Here is a 19,371-nt window from a genome sequence, read left to right as displayed (position 1 = left end):
AGAAAATGAAAGGCCTTCTAGCGTTCTGGCATGCAAAGTAAGCAATGAAAAAATATTTCTGTATAAATTCTACTTCTGAAGAGTTTGCGTTAACACTCTTAGCCAAACAGAGAATATATAAAACATAAGGAATTTTAAATAAAGTGCTTATTTCAGCTTTAAATTTTCCTGCATCTGTGAGTCTCACTTAAATCAGAGAGCTGGGTCCTAGAAGCTGATAAGAACAAATAGGGCACTTATCATCCAGGCTCATAAAAGCTACATGTGTAACTCACATTCTTAAGCATTCAGGCTAATATTTCTTATTTAAGCAAATCTATGTGTGCAGAATTGCAGATCTCTGCTAGGGTGAGATATACTTCTGGGTTTGACACTTTCTCTTCACTTGCCTGTGAAAATGCAGGCTTTGATTAATAACCAGTATTTACTATCAACAATTCAATTCCTAACATCATTATTTTATTAGTTGCACAATAGCAGTTTTCTTAGTTATCTGTCATATTGATAATATAAATAATTTAATTTAAATCATTATAGGTTTAGGTTCAGGCTTGATGAAAGCTATCATCAAATTTCTTTGACTTTACCCACTTCTACTGGGTCAGAACTGGGTCAGTCTGCTGTGCTTCTGCATTATATTATGATGTCTCCAGGGGAATTAATGATGGCTAATGGAGTAACAGTCATGCATAAATGATACCTTTCCCTGAAAACCTAGTCATACCAAGACTGCAAGGAACATTTTATCACATTAGAAACACCATGACAAATAATGGTTAGATAGCTGAAGCAAAGTTAAGATTATCTTGACTGTGACTACTCCATAGAGAGCTTCCAAGTACAGATATATAAATTATACCAGTGATACCATGTAAGATTTAGGGAGCTGAACCACCTTTGATATATGCAGATTCACTTGCTTTAACTTTCTTGAACCTCTCTGTATAGACAAATGTGAAAAAATCACTTGCATGATCTGAAAACTGTATGACATAATGCCTACAAAGCAGATGAATTTCCTTCAAGCGCATTACAGCTCACTAGCACCCACAGTGAGAACGGTCCTTCTGAGGAACCCAGATATCAGAGGAAAGGCCAGGATTCCCTCTCATATCTGCTCATAGCATATTTTATATTCACTCAATGGTTCAGTCTAGAGTGGTATCCAAATCTATATGCTTTCACCTATTTTGAAAAGAACATGTGAACTGGCTGGATGTGAAAAGGGCTGGATCTTAAATCCAGGTAGGAGGCAACCAATTTCAAAACCAGCCTTTACTACTTTAAAGCCTTTTTAATTTCATGAATCATCAGCTCACTTGTTGCCATGGGCTCTACTCTGATTAAAGTTAATTTATAAATTGAGCAATTTGGAGCTAGGTCACAACATGTAGAGGAAACTGCCAGGAAATTCTCAGGTGTGAAAGGAAGTTATATTGAGGTTCATTGTTCTTTTTGAGATGGACAGCATTGCATAGCATAAAACCAATTCTTTTTCTGAAATGCTGTATTTCAGATAGAAGTAGGAGCAAAACAGAGACCTCTTGTGAACACCAAAAATGATATGGTGTGTACAAAATGTGTTTTAATCTTCCTGTACTTGGTAGTCTCTCAGATAATTTTACATTATTAGATATTTTGATGAAATTAAATGAATTTCCTATTGCTCCCCAAGGTTTCTGCAGAGCTTTTTGCTTTACTCCATTAGATTATCTGCTTTAATAGATATCCAGAGCTGTGGGAATATGTATGAAATTTTCATTGAAAACCCTTATGAGTAATTAACTAATGCCTGAAATAAAAAATATTCCAAGTTCACTGCTTCCCCTCCCCTCTTCACTACCTAGGGAAAACCTTCTTCCATCTTTTGGAGGTAATTACATTCAGTAAAAAGTTGGTAGTGTTTGCAAGGGAGTCACTGATGCTTTAAAATGAAAAACACTACTCCAGATCTCTTATATTACTTTTTAGTAGCTCTTACATGAAAACATTATATAGGTTGGACTCTTATGAAAGCAAAAGATTAGGCAAAGAAATATTAAAGTGTTCCTGAAAAAATACACAGTTCATGAGAATAATAACTTTTGTCTCTATGAGCAGAAGAAACATAGGTTTGGCTGAGTTGAGATGAGAATATGTCATTTCCGTAATATTATTTTCACTCTCCATCAAGGCTGCAGAGAACTCACTGCAAAAGATGAAGGTATGGGTGAAAATATGTCACCATCCTCCCAGAAATCTGCAGATGGTTAGCAAGGAACAGGAAGGCAGAATTGTTTCTTTCAGCATCTACCCATAACATGAACAAAACACAGAGGGGAGGTTTTGGGATGGCTGTTACCAGGGATGCCAAAGATGTAACACACTAGGAAAGACCCAGCTACCAGGAGAAATAGATTCACTTAAGCTGCAGAACTAGAAAAGCCTGCCGAGACACTGACCTATGGGCATATTCATCTGATTAGGGGTGGCTGAGCACTCGTCATGAAAATAAGCACCACAGGAGATACTGCTTGATCAGCATGGTAGGCAAAGGAGTGAAAAGGGATATTGTACCTCTAATCTACAGCTCAGAGTAATGGTTTGGTGGATACAGTTCAAAACAAAATACTGACATTTTTGAATCAGAGGTCTGGGGAATATTTCAGTCTCTGAAAAGCTTTGAAATGTCAACTCGTCTTGGTTTGAAACTAGAACCAATGTTGAAATTCTGAAGTTTCTGTGGGATGGAATCTTCCTTTTCCAATGCATTCTAGTCCTGAACTTAATATATCCTGGGGGGGTTTAGGGAGATGAAGCCTTTTTCAGTCTATAAAGGGCTGGGTAGGAAGCCCCCACCAGGAATGAAAATGGATTACTGCAACAAGTTATGCCTGGAAATGTTCTGAAGTAAGCAGTTTTCATACTCATTTCTATTACATATTAAGCTTCCTCCCCTTAAAGCAGGGTAATGAAGCACAGACTTTCCACATTGAAATCTTTTGAGTTTCAAATTGCTGAAGTGCGGTCAGAGGCTTGAACTGCAGATTGTTACCGCACAAAATGTCAGAAGCAGCTCCATTAAGTTCCCCGACAATCTAATCCAAACCCCATTAAAATCAAGAAAATGCACTTATAAGTTCAATAGGCTTTGGATGAAGCTCTTGCATATTTCTAAAGGTGTTCCTATGAAGCTCATTGCTATTGTGGTTAAATGCCCTTAGAGCAGTAAAGGCAGATTATGCAGAGCTCTGGAGGTCTCTCAGGATATGGAAGATGTCAGCCATGCAGTACCAGAGTGAGGAAATCACAGGTGAGTACCAACTCCTTACCCAGCTCTTTACCACCTCTGAAGTTGATTTTTTATCTTCTTATGGGTTTAGCATAAAGAAGTTAGCAACAAAAACCCAGAATAATAACAGCTAATCCCTAGCTGGCCGAGTCTGTATTGTTTTCTGGCATGAGATACCACAGTTCTGCTCAGAGGTAAAGATTCCATATTACATTTTAGGCTGAAGTCCCATACTTCATGCTGAGTTTGATTCTCTCCCCAACTCCCACTTTTACTCCACTGACAGCCAGTGAGTTGGCAAAACAGAAAAACAGGGATATTCCTGACTCTGAGATACATTCGCAAAATAAGTTTTACAGGACACTGCAAGAAATCAGATGCTCATCAAGTTAGCAGAGCAACTGCTTATGTATAGTTTAAAGGCATCAGGTTGAAAGTCCGACAACAGGAGTTGGAACTAACTCACTGAGTGCGTGCACGAATGTTATGTGTGTATGTGTTCCCCTTGTGGACTTGAACTCTGGCTCAGTTTAGCAGATTTTTCCAGAAATAAAACCGGACCAGCAGTGACAGGTTCTGCTCCAGCCCTGCTAGCCTAGAAATGCCCTGAAGTAAGAAGTTTTCATAATAATTTCTATTTAGTATTAAGAAACTTTGGGCAGGAAATAATGTAATAAAGCAAGCTTGCAAATCTAGCCAATTATAAACAAATCTCTCTGTTTTTCAAAGGGCATGTCTGCAGTTCAAACACAAGAAGTTCTGAGAATCCGAGAAAAACAAAGTTGCCCTTCACATGGATACTAATGTGGGGCTCAATCTGAGACTTGGGTTGATTGTCACTACTCAGCTGAAGAAAGTTTTGGATCAGAGCCACTGTTTCAACTGGGTCCAAAATCCTGTTTTACAATCAAGATGAAGAGTTGTTGTACTTTTTAAATTATTGTGGAGAGAACAAGCTCCAGGCTGTACAGCAAACTGGAACTGGACTCGTGTCTGTGATATGGAGACTTGCAACCCCTGCCAAAGTGATATCTGCCCTTCAGTTCACTGATACCTTACGATGACAGTTTGCAGCCTCAGCATTTTTCTGGCACAGCCTGCCAACATTATCCTGTGACAGGCAATCGTGTGCAGCACCAAGTACCAGGCAGGATTCTCCTATGTCCCAAGGAATTCAGGTGCAAGCACACCACAATCAGCAACCATAACTGAAGGCTGTAAGATGATTTTCACAATGGCAAGGCAATTTGTAACTGTGCTAGTAACAGTAGGCCCAGTGACAGATGCAATCAATGTACTTGCTTGGCACTTGAGCCAAAAATAACTTGCAACTGTTCAGGCAGAGTAAACAAACTTCAGTCACTGATCAGTAGCCAAATTGTTAAATATAACCAGTGGAGTGACTGAGATCCACCTTCCAACACACTAAGTGTCTGGCTGGCCAGCTCAGTGATTTTGGTGTTGTTGCCTTATCTGCCACTGATCCACTGGAAGTGATTTGCGGATCCTACTTGGTATCAGCCCAGCATTCCCAGCTAGCCACGTTTCTCTGCTATTACTATTTTTAAATGCAGACCAAGACCCTCATGGACCCTTACCCAACCAGCACGTCAGACGCAATATATTGACAATCAGTGGTTCAGCCAAAGCTCTAGAAGCAAATGGTAGACACCCAGCAGCAGAAGGAACTGAAGAGAAATTCCTGTTTCTCAGGTCTCCTTCAGGGAAAAGAATAAATGTAACCTCGTTCTGAAACCACCTTTGATTTAAAAAGAAGCAATTAAATAAATTTAAAAGCTACAACTTCTATATGAGGGTTTATAGAGGCATTAAAATCTTGGATGTGGGAAAAACAACTCCTATCCTTATATGCAAATTTCATTAGAAGGGATATTCCTACATAAAAGAAGATTGAGTTTTTCAGGTTCAGTCACACATAACCAACCAATTGATTTTGTAGGCCAACACAGGAGAGCCCACAGATGTGGAAACGAAGCCATATGTAGTTCATTCTCTGATGATACAGAAATCCAGAGGCTGCCATTCTGTAAGCAGCAACATTTAGACAGAATTAAGTTCCAAGAATTTATAAACAGATGACAAAACAAAGAAAATATTATGATTATTGTGATTATTCATATTCACATATCCATTTCATTCACACTTTTCTTTGGTTTTGGCTGGATTTTGGTTCACATGTCCATATTCTGCCAGAGTAAGAATGGGATTCTGCTTTATTCTTGCATGCTTGTGCTCTTCTTGATGGAGGAGAACAAAAAACCCTAACCTTTTTTAGTCAGTGCTCTATAGCAGGTTGTTATTAAAATGCTTGATTTTCTCCAAAAGAATTGCACGTATTTTCTGGATAGATAGCTAATTTAGCATTTTCAGGGGAAAGATTTGCCAGGTTTTGTAGAAGATGAAACTACTGCAACAGAAGGTGACTGCAAAGACCATTATAAGTCAAAACTCATCAAGGCAGTTCTCCTTCAGCTTCCTCAGAACAATGTACTTGAGAAACTAAAAGTAAATTCAACGATGTCTGCCCTTTGGACCCATTCTCTTCTCCTAGACTATGAAGCACTAAACTGCAGAAGCATTTAATTGGCACTTGTGATACATTACATTTGATTGTGATCCTTTGTTAGCTCTGGTGACTTCATGACATGCTTGATATTGCCACTCTGACTTCTCTTCTGTAGGGTGTACAAGCTTCCTTCTCTCAGACAGGCTTCTTTTGTCGATAGGAGCCTGTGCTCTGTCAGCTGGATCAATGGGAATCCAGCTGCAGTGCTTTGCTACTAACAGTGCCAGCACAGACTTTCTGGTGCTTCAGGCAGTCACATAATCTGTGTTATCAAGGAAGAGACTTCACCCACAGTTCAAATACTTGAGAGAGACTGCATGTCCCCAAGCCACTGCTGAAACTGCTTAGTCTATATGGTATAGCAACCTGCTGCTCAGTATGTATGAGGAGTGCATGCAGGCTCTATGAGAAGACACTTGGGATGACAGAGGAAACTAGCTAAAATGCCTGCAGCCCCCCTATCCTGGATCTGCACAGTAACTGGAAGCCTTGCCACAGTGTTCATTGAGAACCACATGCCTGTTTGGTAGGGACTCTCAGACTGGCCAGCCAGCGCAGACATCTTGCCATCTTCACACGGCACTAAACTCTCTCTGCCACTCTACACACCTCAGGTTTTTAGGTGTGCTAAGGAAAAACATCGACATAGATGACTTCCTGGTAACTGTAAAAGAACTCTCAGGAGCCTCCAAACTGGTCTTTTGAACTTCTTCTTTTTGCTATGCCCCCAAACTACAATGTGCTTCCCTCCCAGCAAAGGGAGGTGCTCTGTGTGCTGCTGCTCAAAGACATGCCCACAGTAGACAGTTTGTCTACTTGGGAGTAACAGCAGGTATTGTTTCTGCTGAAAGACTAGAACAAAATATCTTTGCAGTGGTGCCAATCTCTGTTGGACCATAAAGTGGAAAACTGATAGCTCAGAGCAGGGGCATGGAGTTCTAATAATGCAAATGCAGATTCTTTCACACAATAAACATACCCCCATTTCCTTGGTACTCTCTGCCACAAAAATGTTGTTACCTGGCACAATGATAGCAATTTAAGCATTCGACTATTATACTTAAGAGTCATATGTTTTCCACCCCACTGCTTTCAGTGTGATGGAAAGATGTCATGCTGGGGGAAAAGCTACTTCTTTCATCGCAGAACAATGATACTTGTCAACAAGAAAGCAAAATTAAGATTTGTTATCTACAGAACATGAGGTAGATGAGGATGGCGAGTATTAGACAAAAAGTTCAAACAGCAGTTCAGCTCTTCAGGCTGACACAGTTCAAAAGCACGTGACCATCAGAAATCAAGAATTCAGTACTTTCTGGAATGTTATCTCACCAGAAAGCATCTAGGTTTTAATACACTCTAAAAAAAGATGGATTTGTTTTGAGCATTTAGGCTCAGGAGCTTGGTGCAGAAATCAGAATCTGAAGCCATTATAATCATCATGCCAAAAGGCTCGGCTAAACTGAAAGACAACTTAGAACTGATCCTGTTACAATGCCTTCTACATGTCTGAGGAAAAATAGCCACCCTCTTGCCTAAATAATACAGTTATTATTACACCTTTTGTATTTTTCTTCTAGTGTTTTACAGCTCAGAAAAGGAAAAGAAAAAAAAAAAAAAAGACAGCTACAAAAAGCAGCCAGAAATAGCTGAACTAAAGGAGACTGAAATCCCAGCAACGTGTAAATACCTAGATTTTTTTTCCGCCAATCCTTTGCTTTGTTTTAACCTGACTTCTGTCATAGCCTTGGCAGAAGAAAAAGATCATTACTGGAAGCTGTCATGGGAGACTGAATACATCTAAAAATGAATACACACTGGTAGAAACACAAATGGTGCCCGTTTGTAGAGAATTAATGGAACAAAAGCCATTCATTTCTCCACTTTGCCATCAAACAGGCAAATGACAGGCACTTGCAGTCCTCATGTGAATGTAAAACAGCAACACAGGTAAAAATCTCTTTCTGGAAATTATTGTCTCTCAGAGTTTTCACAGTGAGATAATATGCCAAATTAAAGTGGAGAAAAATGGGATCTTGTCAAAATAAGCATGTGATCCCCAGTGTCCCTTGTAGCAAGGATGGATGACAACAGTTTCTAATGTTAGAGCAATGAGTGTAGGATGGTGGAAAAATGCAGGCCATTTTCTTCCAGGGGTTCAAAAAGGGTGGGAAAGACTCCTGGCCCTCTCCTTCCTCAAAATTGGAGTTGACTTTCAGGGTCTGAGGAGGGCATGCAGAGAAATCACGTCCCAAGCTTAGAAATGGCCATGGGTCTAGGTACCAATTTCTGCAGCAGTGCCCTAGGCACATCCCACAGGGACAGTTGTGGTCCAAAGCAGTTTCATGAGCCTTCTAGAGCCTGCTGAGGTGACCACCTAATCTATGTTCTTTAAAATCTGTATTTTACTTGTATCAAGCAGGTTTACTGTACCAGTGTGTGCAACATCCACTCACCAAACACACTGAACACACTGTTAAGTGACACTTATCCTGATTAGCTCTGTATTTTGGGCTGAGCTGGAAACAGGAAAGGATCCATGCAACAACACTTTGTAGATGGAAGGAAGAAAGAGAATCTATCCAACCTGAAATCATGACAGACAGGCAATATAGCACAGTCATCTCTCTAAAGAAGGGCAGATTTTTCCACTCTTCTGACATTATGCACCAGCCAGTGTAGCCTCTGTCTCTGATGGAAAAAATAAGAAGTACATACATGTATATATAGAGCTATTTAAGTATGTGTATATAGAGAACATAATAATTTGGGAACTATACAGTGGGAAAAACTATTTCACAAAATATATCTTCACTGCAGAAAAGTCTGCAAAAAAGTCTGTGAAGTATGATATGGGAAAAGATCAGGTGTCTAAGTTTTAAACCGTTGTATTATGACAGATGTTCCCATTTATCACATTTTTGTACTTTCATGTTATTTCACCTATTAAATCCCCAAACCCTACCAACCAAAGCAGCATATGACCATTCAGAAGGTAATTTTTCCCTTACATTAAAAATATTTTTAGAATTGGTGAATCTCAATTCACAATCAATTTCTTTGCCTATCACAGATTCGTAACAGCAAATAAGTAACATCAAAATCGTAAACAACAGTACTTAATGCTAATATTTGAAACAAATACGTTTTATTTGTGAAGAAGCTGTATGAAACTATCCTCAATACACTTCTGGCAAAATATTCTTAACCCAGTGTATTCACTGCCTCAGTTCAAGATGAACGATATATTTGGAAGTTCAACTGAGTTTTGTTGGCTACAACTCTATTGCAATACTGACTTCAAATATAAACAAGCCGTAGCAAGCTATTGCACTTTATTACATCATCTTTTCTAATGTTTTTTAAAATCAGTGGTTTTCAGCCTGTGTCCATAGTATACTGGGGTCCATAGACTGACCACTTTTGTTACAGGTAGTTTTCACTGTTTGTGAAAGGTAACTAAGGAAACTAAGCTTGTGTCCAGCTGACTTGAATTCACCATGCAGGAAAATGTCTTAGGAATCAATAAATTAGAGAAGTTGAAAACTACCTCCCATAACATTTGGTAGTAGATCTGTAAAGAACAATTTAATACTATCACAAATAGTAGAAATTAAGATAAGCATTTCTGCGATGCAGCTCTTTATAACTAACAACCTGTAAAACTGAAAGAATGTAATGGAGAAAGATAGGCAGTTTGGGGAGAAGATACAAAAGTGCTTTTCCAATCCTGAACAACCTTTTTGTATAGCCTTCTTAGAAATGACCAGCTTTTTTATCATTGGATCTAATCCTGCAATTAGAGCTATAATATGATTCATTCTGGTTTTCCACCATATATATGAAATAATTTAATGGTCTTTAATAAAAACAACAACAACAATAATACTAGTAGTAATAATAATGTTAATAATACTCATACAATTAGGATCAGAGTTGGTTTTTCAACAGCAGGACAGTCTGAGACTGCTGTAAAATTATTCCAGGTTTATGTTGAAATAACAGAAAGCAAAAGTAGACCTCTTTTACCTTGATTCTTCAGAGAAATTTAAAGGAGTCAATAGGTCTTATATACCCACATGTATATGAAAACAGTCCGAGTTTAACACTTCCCAGACATACATCTCATCAATTTCTTGGGCTAGGAAGACTGTATTTGACTCTTTAATAGGTACCATTCAACTAAATGTTGCTATCAGTCGTAGCATCATTCTTTTTTCAGGTTTTTGCAGTAAAATTTACACTATCTTTGAGAGACAGTGGCTACACGTTTTGTCTTTGATGGGAGACCTTACACAGTTGCACCCTTTCAGCAGTTAGCTAAAAGGGAGTGTTGTGTTTATTGACATTTTCAATGTCTAACCTGTCAATATGAAAATGACATAGGCTGTAATGATTTTCACACAGAAGGACTCCTGTTGTCCTGTGCTGTGGCTGAAACATTTAAAGCAAGACCCCAAATTACACACTTTGCTGTGGCAGGTATTGCAGGAAAAAAAAAGAAGTGTGTGAAAAGAGTAAATGCCTGTGAGAATAGAAGGGAGGCAGTGATTCTGCATGGACAGGGAAACTGCCATATTTTCACTTTCCCAGTTCCTGTGAAGTTGGGATCCCCAGGCTGGGGAAAGGAAAGGATAGCAGAAGAGAAGGGCCATTCCACATGTCTGAGCAAAAGAGATTGCCCAGACTGCAAGCATCTCATCCATGAATGTGACTTCAGGGAAGCAATACTCATTTACATCAGGTAAGGATTTGTCTATGATATTGATGGGACCCACTTTTTGGAAACACTGCACTGCATCTTACTGTCTGGACACATATTTATTAAAAAACATAATAGTTATTTAAAAAAAAAATCCTGATCTGGTGCTATACAGCAACATGCAGATTCTGCCATTAGTACTGGAGATAGAAGCCTTGGATAATCCTTGATCACCCATATGAGAAAGCAAAAACTGATTTTCTTGTTCTTCCTTGCCAGAGTTAACAAAAGGAACATTTGTGGAATTTACACAACCAGAAGACAAAAATTAAATTGAGAGAGAACCAAGTATGAAGACTATGATAACAGGAATAATAAGTAAAAGGGATAAGGAAAACAGAAAAAGCCAAAAATGAAAATGGAATATTTCCCCTTCAGCAGAAACAGAGAGGGAAATCCAAGATTTTTTGATTGTGGCAAGGAAACTAGATAACAGGAAAGAGATTTTTTTTTCATTAGCAAAAGTCCCAGTAGATTTCATGGATTACTGTTGTTTGGGGCATAGGCCTTTCAGAGCATGAAGGTCCATGTTACTCTACCCAGTGCTGCAACCTGGCCAGCATTTGCCTAGAACCCCAAGTGGGAAAGTGAGAAGGAAGAAAGAGCTGCACTAACAGGTGGCTGTTTGAGTGAACAAGCAAGGGAGAACACCCAGTTAAACATATGGCAGGCAGTGATGGGGACATGTCAGGAAAGGTCACAGTCCACAACCAAGTGAAGTCATCATGTGAGAGAAGATAAAAAATGTGTGGTGACAGAACAAAACAGACGAATTGGCAACCATAGAAATGGAGAAGTCCATGCATTTACCAAACTACAGTATGATTTTGATGAGCAACTTATAAGTCTGGTTCTTCATCAGGATGTTGTGTAATGAAACGGATTAAATATGACAGAAATTTTCTTTATGTGAATTTCAAACAATCCACTGATAGTACTGTGGTCTGGAATAACCCCTCTGGAGCAGGAGCCCCTTGGAAAACAGAGGGTGGTGGCAGCTGCCTGTATCTGACTCCTGAGATGATTGAGAAAGGGATGCTCCAAAAATTAGACCAAATTAGACTTGTTAGAAGCAAAGGCATTCAATTTATCTATCACATTTTTGCCTCAAAACATCCACCTTATTTGAAACTTGCTAGAAATTTTAGTAGAGTTTAGTAGAAGAGAAAGAAATTAGAGAGGAGAAAAAATCTACTGTTACTCATTTTAGTTCCTGTCAGCATGTAGCAGCAATCTTCATTCTTTCTGAAAAGCCAGACACTTCCTTCTGCTTGTGCAACCTTATACGAGGAAAAAAAGGGAAAACTCAACACTTTTCAAACCTGCAAAAAATGGAGAAGAGGGATAGGACAAGTGCAAAAGCTTCAGCTCTTTCTAGCTAACTAAGAAGAAAGAGAGAAAGAAATAGAGTAAGAAGGAGAGGAAAAAAGGGGAGGAGAGAAAAAAGAAAGAAAGAGAAAGAAAGAATGAAAGAAAAGAAAGAAAGAAAAGAAAGAATGAAGGAAAAATCCAGAAAGGATCCATGTTGTTTCCTTTTCAGAGAGATTAAACGTTAGGTGTGAGCTGCATGAAGCAGAGTGGAGAAATTAGCGTTCTAGCACACATGCTCACTGCAGCGATCCCCTCTTTCTGTTGCCGTGATGAAGTGTGATGAGAAAGGACAACCTTGATTTCAAATAAAAGCATAACATGAGAATTTTAAAAGAAATAGAACTGTCAATTTTTTCTGACATAGAAGTGTATCATCAAGATAGTCAGTATGCAATACTATAAACAATGAATTTTTACTGCTAAGAATGGAGACCTAAGTTTTTTAAAGCTCTTGTCCTCTGAATGTGAAGGTGAGCAGGAAACTCTTGTTTGTACTTTAGAGCAAACAGTCATTAGTGAGTCTGAAATGCTGCTTCCACAAAGTATAGATAATTTCTTCTGAGTTTCACAAGTGGAATCGAGGATCACTGGCGAAGTGAGACCAGTAACTCCAACTTTGTTAACTCCAACTGCCATATGCAGAAATTGCTTATACCCTCAAAAACCCAATAATGGATTTAAAGTACAGGATTTTTTTTTAAATCAGGGAAAATTAAACTAGAAATTGGAAGTTTTAAAATGTATTGTGCTCTGGATCCCTATTAATTCTATCCACATAGACATTTCCTAATGTCGAACATTAAAGCCCTATTTCTCTTAATGAGCATTCTGTTGACTTCAGCATGGTGGTTCAAGCTAATTGCATTATACCAATGGGCCATACTGTATCCTGAGGTAAACTCAAAATGAGACATGAATATTACATCTGAGAAGAAATCTGTATTTCTTTGAAAAAGGAGAATGAAAAAGGGACCCAAATAGCACAGATATTTATGTAGAAAGGAATTTAAAATGGTTAGAAGGAACACGACAATTAGGAAGAAATAAAAGGCATTACAAAAAGAGGTTTTCATCTAAAAAATAGTGCTGCTCAATCTCTGTCACCTATGGATTAAGAAGTAAAACTCCAGAAAGTAAAAAAAACAATGCTCAGAAAATAGTTCCCATTAATTTCTTAGGTGTTTTACACAAAGAACAATGCCAAGATATAGCCCATCTCTTCACGGAAGGTAAATAAATTTATGTTTATGTAATATGGGGAGAGGCAAGGCATACACAGCTTGCATGATTCCTGAATTGACACAGTCATGTGTACTGCCCTATGCCATGAAGCATGTCTGAATCAGCAGCTGCATAACCTCTCCCATACCCTACCTCTGTAAATAAAAATAATTTAAACATCTTTTTAAGAATCTCTAACCATACTCTTCATTGAATCAAAGATTCAGGGATACAGTTTGTTCTACAGAAAAAGGTGGCTTTGCTTGTCCTGAATAAAATTAAAAGTCTCTTCTGACTTTAAGTTTAACTGGTAGGTGGCAAGCACGTAAAACAAAGACTTCAGCTCAATAACTAGTAATTAAACAAAGACTCATAAATATGCCAGCTACTGATAATTCTAAGCCTTTAAACAACATGAAAAATGAAGGGATATATATGAGAGAGGGATCTTATTATGTCCAAATATTGCATCTGGTGAACAAACGCGTATTTGCCAATGAGAGTGAAAACCAGCACCATTTAATCAGGAAAAAGTACTGAGGCACACAGAAGGCAATAAAACTAACTCTTCATTTCTGCCATTAATAACCTCAGGAACAGCTTGTGAGCACACAACAGGCCACTGGCTGGCCCAAATCTCCATGCTACGAAATATCCCTGTGGCTAGTTCAGAGAGCTGACACTCCACTGGGAAAAATGCACTATGTCTACATAAGCATACACTGATCTTAATGTCACTCTTACTAAATCAGGATTTTTGCACAGACTGTAATTGAATAGGCATGCTTATACATCTTATAAAAGTATTCTAGCTGAACGACATTCAATTCCTTCTTGGTTGCCAACTACTAAGTAAAAAAATCATACCTAGGGGTGTAATCAGAACATATGATTAAAGTCCCTACACTTCTCTGTAATAAAGACAGAGTCAAATACTACTTGAATCAATGCAAGCCCACTAGAATGGCAAACTTAAAGTTGCTTTCAGTAGTTTTGCTCTGAGCAATCAAGAAAATATACCTCTTCATCCCTGAGATAGTGTAAGTACTTCTTGCAAAGAACATGTTAACAAACATAATTCTACTTTTTAATCTTCAGGACCTTAGACTGAATACAAATCTAAGGAGACTGCATTTTCTGCAGTTGTGACAAACCATGCCTTCATATTGTTATAGCTGTTTGCTGCACTGCCCCACATCACGCAGTTTCAGAGACATCTCATGAAAATGTTGTTTGAGGCCAGGATTGTTACGAACGCTGTTAAATGTCCAGGATCATTATGAACTCTCACAAACTACTGAGATCTAATTGTTATGTTTAGAGCACATTAACCATTTTAGGTAAGCGGTAGCCTGCAGCTACTACTGCAAATGCATAGAAATAACTTCTAAGATCATATTTTGTCTCCTCTGAAATGTACATGCATTCACTCACTATGCTTACAGAAGAAAGTTTATTCACACAAATATTACAGAGCGAGAATGCTCCACTTTGTTCTCCTACTGTTTCCCATTCTTATAAAAGACCCTTTATAGAGGGTATTGAAAAATGTTGCTTTCAAAGAAATTAATTCTGGCGAATTTCATACTGTTTACCTTTCTGGACTGCTTAGGTAGTATTAGCTATTGCTGTGATAGATAGTGAAGCAGCTGCTGTCCTAAAGCATACAACTAGGGCAAATCTAGTTATGAACTGTCTAATGCAGTACCTCTACTGTCATAAAGATATGACTTGCTAGCAGGGATGCACTGTGACAAGAATACTCTGAGTTGCTTTAAATTTGATGCACCGCAAAATATAAAATTATTCACTGTGAGGAATGCAGCATGAGCATTTGTATTTTAATATTTTTTTCTGGCCATCCTAAAAAATGATGCAGTAATTATAAAGTATATGGAAAATGCTGATAAAGAAACTGAATGCTGAAGATCATGGAAACCATATAGTCATTGTGTTTATGCATTAAAAATTATTCTACCATTCTAGTTTATATAAAAAAAGGGTTAGTTTAACTGAAAGGGGATACTAGTGCTACTGTACTTGTCTATTTTTAAAATACTTACCCTACCCACAGAGACAATTAAGAAATAACATCAGTCTTCATAGTTGTAATAGTGCAGCTACATCCAGACTTCCAGGAGTAAGAAGTGTCATGAGAATGCAAATGAGTTTGTTTTAGTAGTGGATGCTTACGAGCTCTGCTCCTAAGGGAAGGTTTTCTCGGAAAGGTATGCTTCATATTTGGACCAAAACAGAAATCAGCCTGACATAGAGCCTGAGTGCACTGATTCTAATTTCCAGGCGATTATAGGCAGAACACTTTGAATGATTTTCCCATCCAGATTTCTGTGCCTCCAGTTAAGTTTTTAAAAGATTAAAAACCACAAAAGACTGAAATTAGTCTGTCTCATTATGCAATCTGAAATTTTGAGAAACTTGTGCACTCGGCTGAGGTCAAGAGGTCTAGATGATTGCCTTCTTCAGATCACAAATGAGATTAGCCCAGTAACTGTCTACTCTGTTTCATTTACTGCAGGACTGCTTCTAGCTCAGAACAGAAAATCAAAGAGATAGGAAACAGGCAGGAAGCCTTCCAAAGGCACATAAAGTGGCTGAAAATACACTAGAAAGACAACAACACATTAAGTCTACATAGATTTGAAGGAGACTGGGCACTGAAGCATGAATGTAGACTCAAGCTTTTCTGAGATTCAGGTGTATTCAGTACTTAACACAGATGGCACAAATGTCATCCCCTCCATCAACCTGTAGCTTACATGCAGTTCAGGAGACTGAAGTCTGGTGTAGATAGGTTCAAAAGAGTAGCAATATATAAATAAAAGCACAAAGGTAGTATAAAAACAAATTAGGATGCCAATAAATTGGTTGAATGATCAATAGATCTCCATGCACCGTGAAGTGAAGGGTTAAAAAGTCCTCATAACTCACTTTTAACAAACAGGGAAGCTGAGGTCCAAGGAGATGTAGCAGCTTGCTTAGTCCCATAGCAAACCAATGGGAGATTTTCAGTTTAGTACCTCATCTACTGCTATGTGGTTTGTGACTTACAGGGAGCAATAATCCTCAAAGATAATGTAATTTCATAGACTCGTGTTTTGGGTTTGTGTGGTGGGGTTTTGGTAGCCGGGAAGGGCTGCAGGGATGGTTCCTGTGAGAAGCTGCTGGAAGCTTCCCCGGCTCCAGGTCAGACCCACCTCTGCCCAGGCCGAGCCCATCAGCGACGGTGGTAGCGCCTCTGGGAGAACAGATTTAAGAAGGGGAACCTGCCGTGAGTGGGGGGATGGGGATGTGAGAGGAACCCCTCTGCAGACACTGAGGTCAGTGCGGCAGGAGGGGAGGAGGAGCGGGGGAGGAGGGGATGCCCCTGCAGCCCTGGTGAGACGGCAGGCTGTGTCCCCCAGCCCACGGAGGGGAGCGGGGGAGCGGAGGCCCACCTGCAGCCCGGGGAGAAAGGAGCCCACGATGGAGCGGGGGGATGCCCCTGAAGATGGCCATGACTCCGTGGGAAAGCCCGTGCTGGAGCAGTCTGTGCCTGAAGATCGACCCACAGAAACGACCCATGCTGGAGCAGTTCGTGAAGAACTGCAGCCTGTGGGAAGGACCCATGCCAGAGAAGTTCATGGAGGACTGTCTCCTGTGGGAGGGACCCCACGGTGGAGCAGGGGAAGAGTGAGGAGTCCTCCCCCAGAGGAGGAAGGAGCGGCAGAGACAACGTGTGATGAACTGACCCCAGCCCCCATTCTCCGTCCCCCTGCACTGCTGGGGGGAGGAGGGAGAGAGAAACGGGAGTGGGGTTGAGCCAGGAAGGAGGGACAGGTGGGGAAAGGCATTCTAAGGTTTGGTTTTACTTCTCATTATCCTTGTTTTGATTTGATTGGTAGTAAATTAAATTGATTTTGTTTTTTCCCCAAGTTGAGTCTGTTTTTTGCCTGTGACCATAATTGGTAAGTGATCCCTCCCTGTCCTTGTGTCGATCCACAAGCTTTTCTTTTTATTTTCTTCTCCTCATCCCACCACAGCAGGAGGAGTGATCGAGCAGCTTCATGGTGCTTTGTGGCCAGCTGGGCTTAAACCACGACAACTTGGAAAACTTCTGTATATCCAAATTAAAAGCTAAAACATTATTTTCTTACAGTGCTTTCAAATGACATCTGCTACTGCAGCTAACTGTACAAAAGAGTTCAAAATTGAGAATACATTCCTCCAAAAAACCCCAAGGAAACAGCATAAAGTGAGAAAATAACCTTTGAATTTGTATACCTCTTCCAAACAAGGTAGAAGAACTCAACTTAAGAGAATGAAAACAGATAATTAAAATGAAGACCCTAAAATGATACAAGTATGGAGGAGGAGAGAGATTGAGCACGTGAGAGAGATCTGAGGGGACAAGTCATGAAGAAAGGCATTAGGGTAGGGCTGCTTTCCTTACTTGGCACAAGCCACTGATGCACATGTCCAGGGATTCAGTGTAGCACCGGGTCCCATCCAGAACCTTTGGTGCCAGCTCCACAATTAGAGCTGCTCCTCTGGCCTGGCACTTCAGGGAGCATGGGTTGTCAGGGTCGTTGGAGATGGGAAGCCACTCGTAAAACTGTCCCTGGTACTTGACATCATTGTGAGCAGAGCACTGCTGGGCACGAAAATCACCTGCTTCTGGTGGGCAGTCCTGCAGAAAAGAAAGAGAAAAAGGTCAGCAGGTCTATTTGGGACAGCCAGTTGCAGTATCATGCAGCCGGCTATGCTCCACAGCTGCCAGATGTGGAGAGTTTTTCTGTTTAGACAAAGACAACTGATTGAAATAGCTACAGCTACACATATTTCAACTGGATAATTATAGCTTGCTTTCTTCTTTCTGCAAAAGTACTGAAAGAACATCAAGACCATGTGTAAATATGCTTGGGACATAAGAAATGCACTGTACGTGTCTTAACTGCAGCCCTGAAATGCTGTTGCTGAATCTCTTTCCACTTGTGCACGTATGTGGAGAAGTGCGTGTGCACAACCACTCTCTTCCAGCCAAATTTTCCTCTTTGTTTGAAGAGAAAGAAGAAAGAAATATGTGATTTAATTGTTCGATTATTTAAGCTCTTCTCACTAGCTTTTTTTCACCCCAGTGACCTAAATCAGTTGGTAGGGCAAGAAGAACCAGAAAAATGTGATACATATTTGCATTTCTTTAACCTAAGATTTCATAACTTGCTTAATTAGTGACTTAGTATTATTTTACTGAGAAGACCTTTAAAAAGCCCCTCTGTTAATCTTCAGGAGGTTTGTAAGACACATAAAACCTACTCTGAACCCAGTACACCTGATATAAAAAACAAAGTCCCTTGCTGATGAGAACGTGACACTTTTCTTACATATACTTTCTTGACATCATTTAGCACTGAAAACCATGAGTGAAGTTCTCAAGTAAGCAAGAAGGGCTTCAAAATCAAGAGATTTCAGGCAAAATAAACATGAGTTCTTTTTAATTCCTTTCCAGTTTTTGATCCTTGAAGAATGATATTTCAAGTTTTCCTGTGCAAGCAACCACAAAGGCTAGAGATTCATTGGGGTTTTTTTAGAAGAAACCTGAACTTCTCACATAATTATGGGAATACAGGAGCTAAGCTTTAGGAAAAACCTTAAACATAATGACAACTGTGACAAAAAACCAAATGTTGGTAATATGGCTGCCACACATTATTAAGGTCCCATAGTCCTCCACCTTGCTGCTGTAAGGAAATCTGCTTCTCAATTATACCTGGTTAAATATGAGGTGAGATGAATACCTGCTATACCCTTTACTTGAGGACTGTAACATTTTTCTACAGAGAATCATATATGTCAATTATAGACTTGATAGGAAAGGATTTTGATATACATATACAACCACATAACTAGACAATATCCTTATAAGATGCCTGTATTCTCTCTTTGTCCTCAAACTACTTCATCCTGTAGAAATTCAATTATCAGTAATGACAACCTTATTCACAGACTTACCCTCCCAGCTAGGAAAATCTTGCTCCTATTGAGGCAAAATATCTCTTCTGAGGTTTAAATAATTGACTCTGTTTCTCAGACCTTTTTCTACACCTTCATTCACTAATGCTTTTCTGCTTCTTTTAAACAGGGCAGATTGTTACAGCTTTC

At 39.4% G+C, this 19,371-nt stretch overlaps 1 protein-coding gene across 3 annotated transcripts in view; it reads right to left on the bottom strand.

Moving 5' to 3' along the window:
- ADAMTSL1 (ADAMTS like 1) overlaps positions 1–19,371 on the bottom strand; it is a 476,591-nt gene that overhangs the window by 133,529 nt on the left and 323,691 nt on the right. For all 3 annotated transcript variants that reach the window (XM_075019771.1, XM_075019770.1, XM_075019772.1), the window contains one exon: positions 17,663–17,899. In XM_075019771.1, coding sequence (XP_074875872.1) covers positions 17,663–17,899 — 237 coding nt within the window. The remainder of the gene's footprint in view (positions 1–17,662; positions 17,900–19,371) is intronic.

Source organism: Buteo buteo, chromosome Z (assembly GCF_964188355.1).
Source record: "Buteo buteo chromosome Z, bButBut1.hap1.1, whole genome shotgun sequence".
Lineage (NCBI taxonomy): Eukaryota > Metazoa > Chordata > Aves > Accipitriformes > Accipitridae > Buteo > Buteo buteo.
This window is presented reverse-complemented; position numbering and strand designations above follow the sequence as displayed.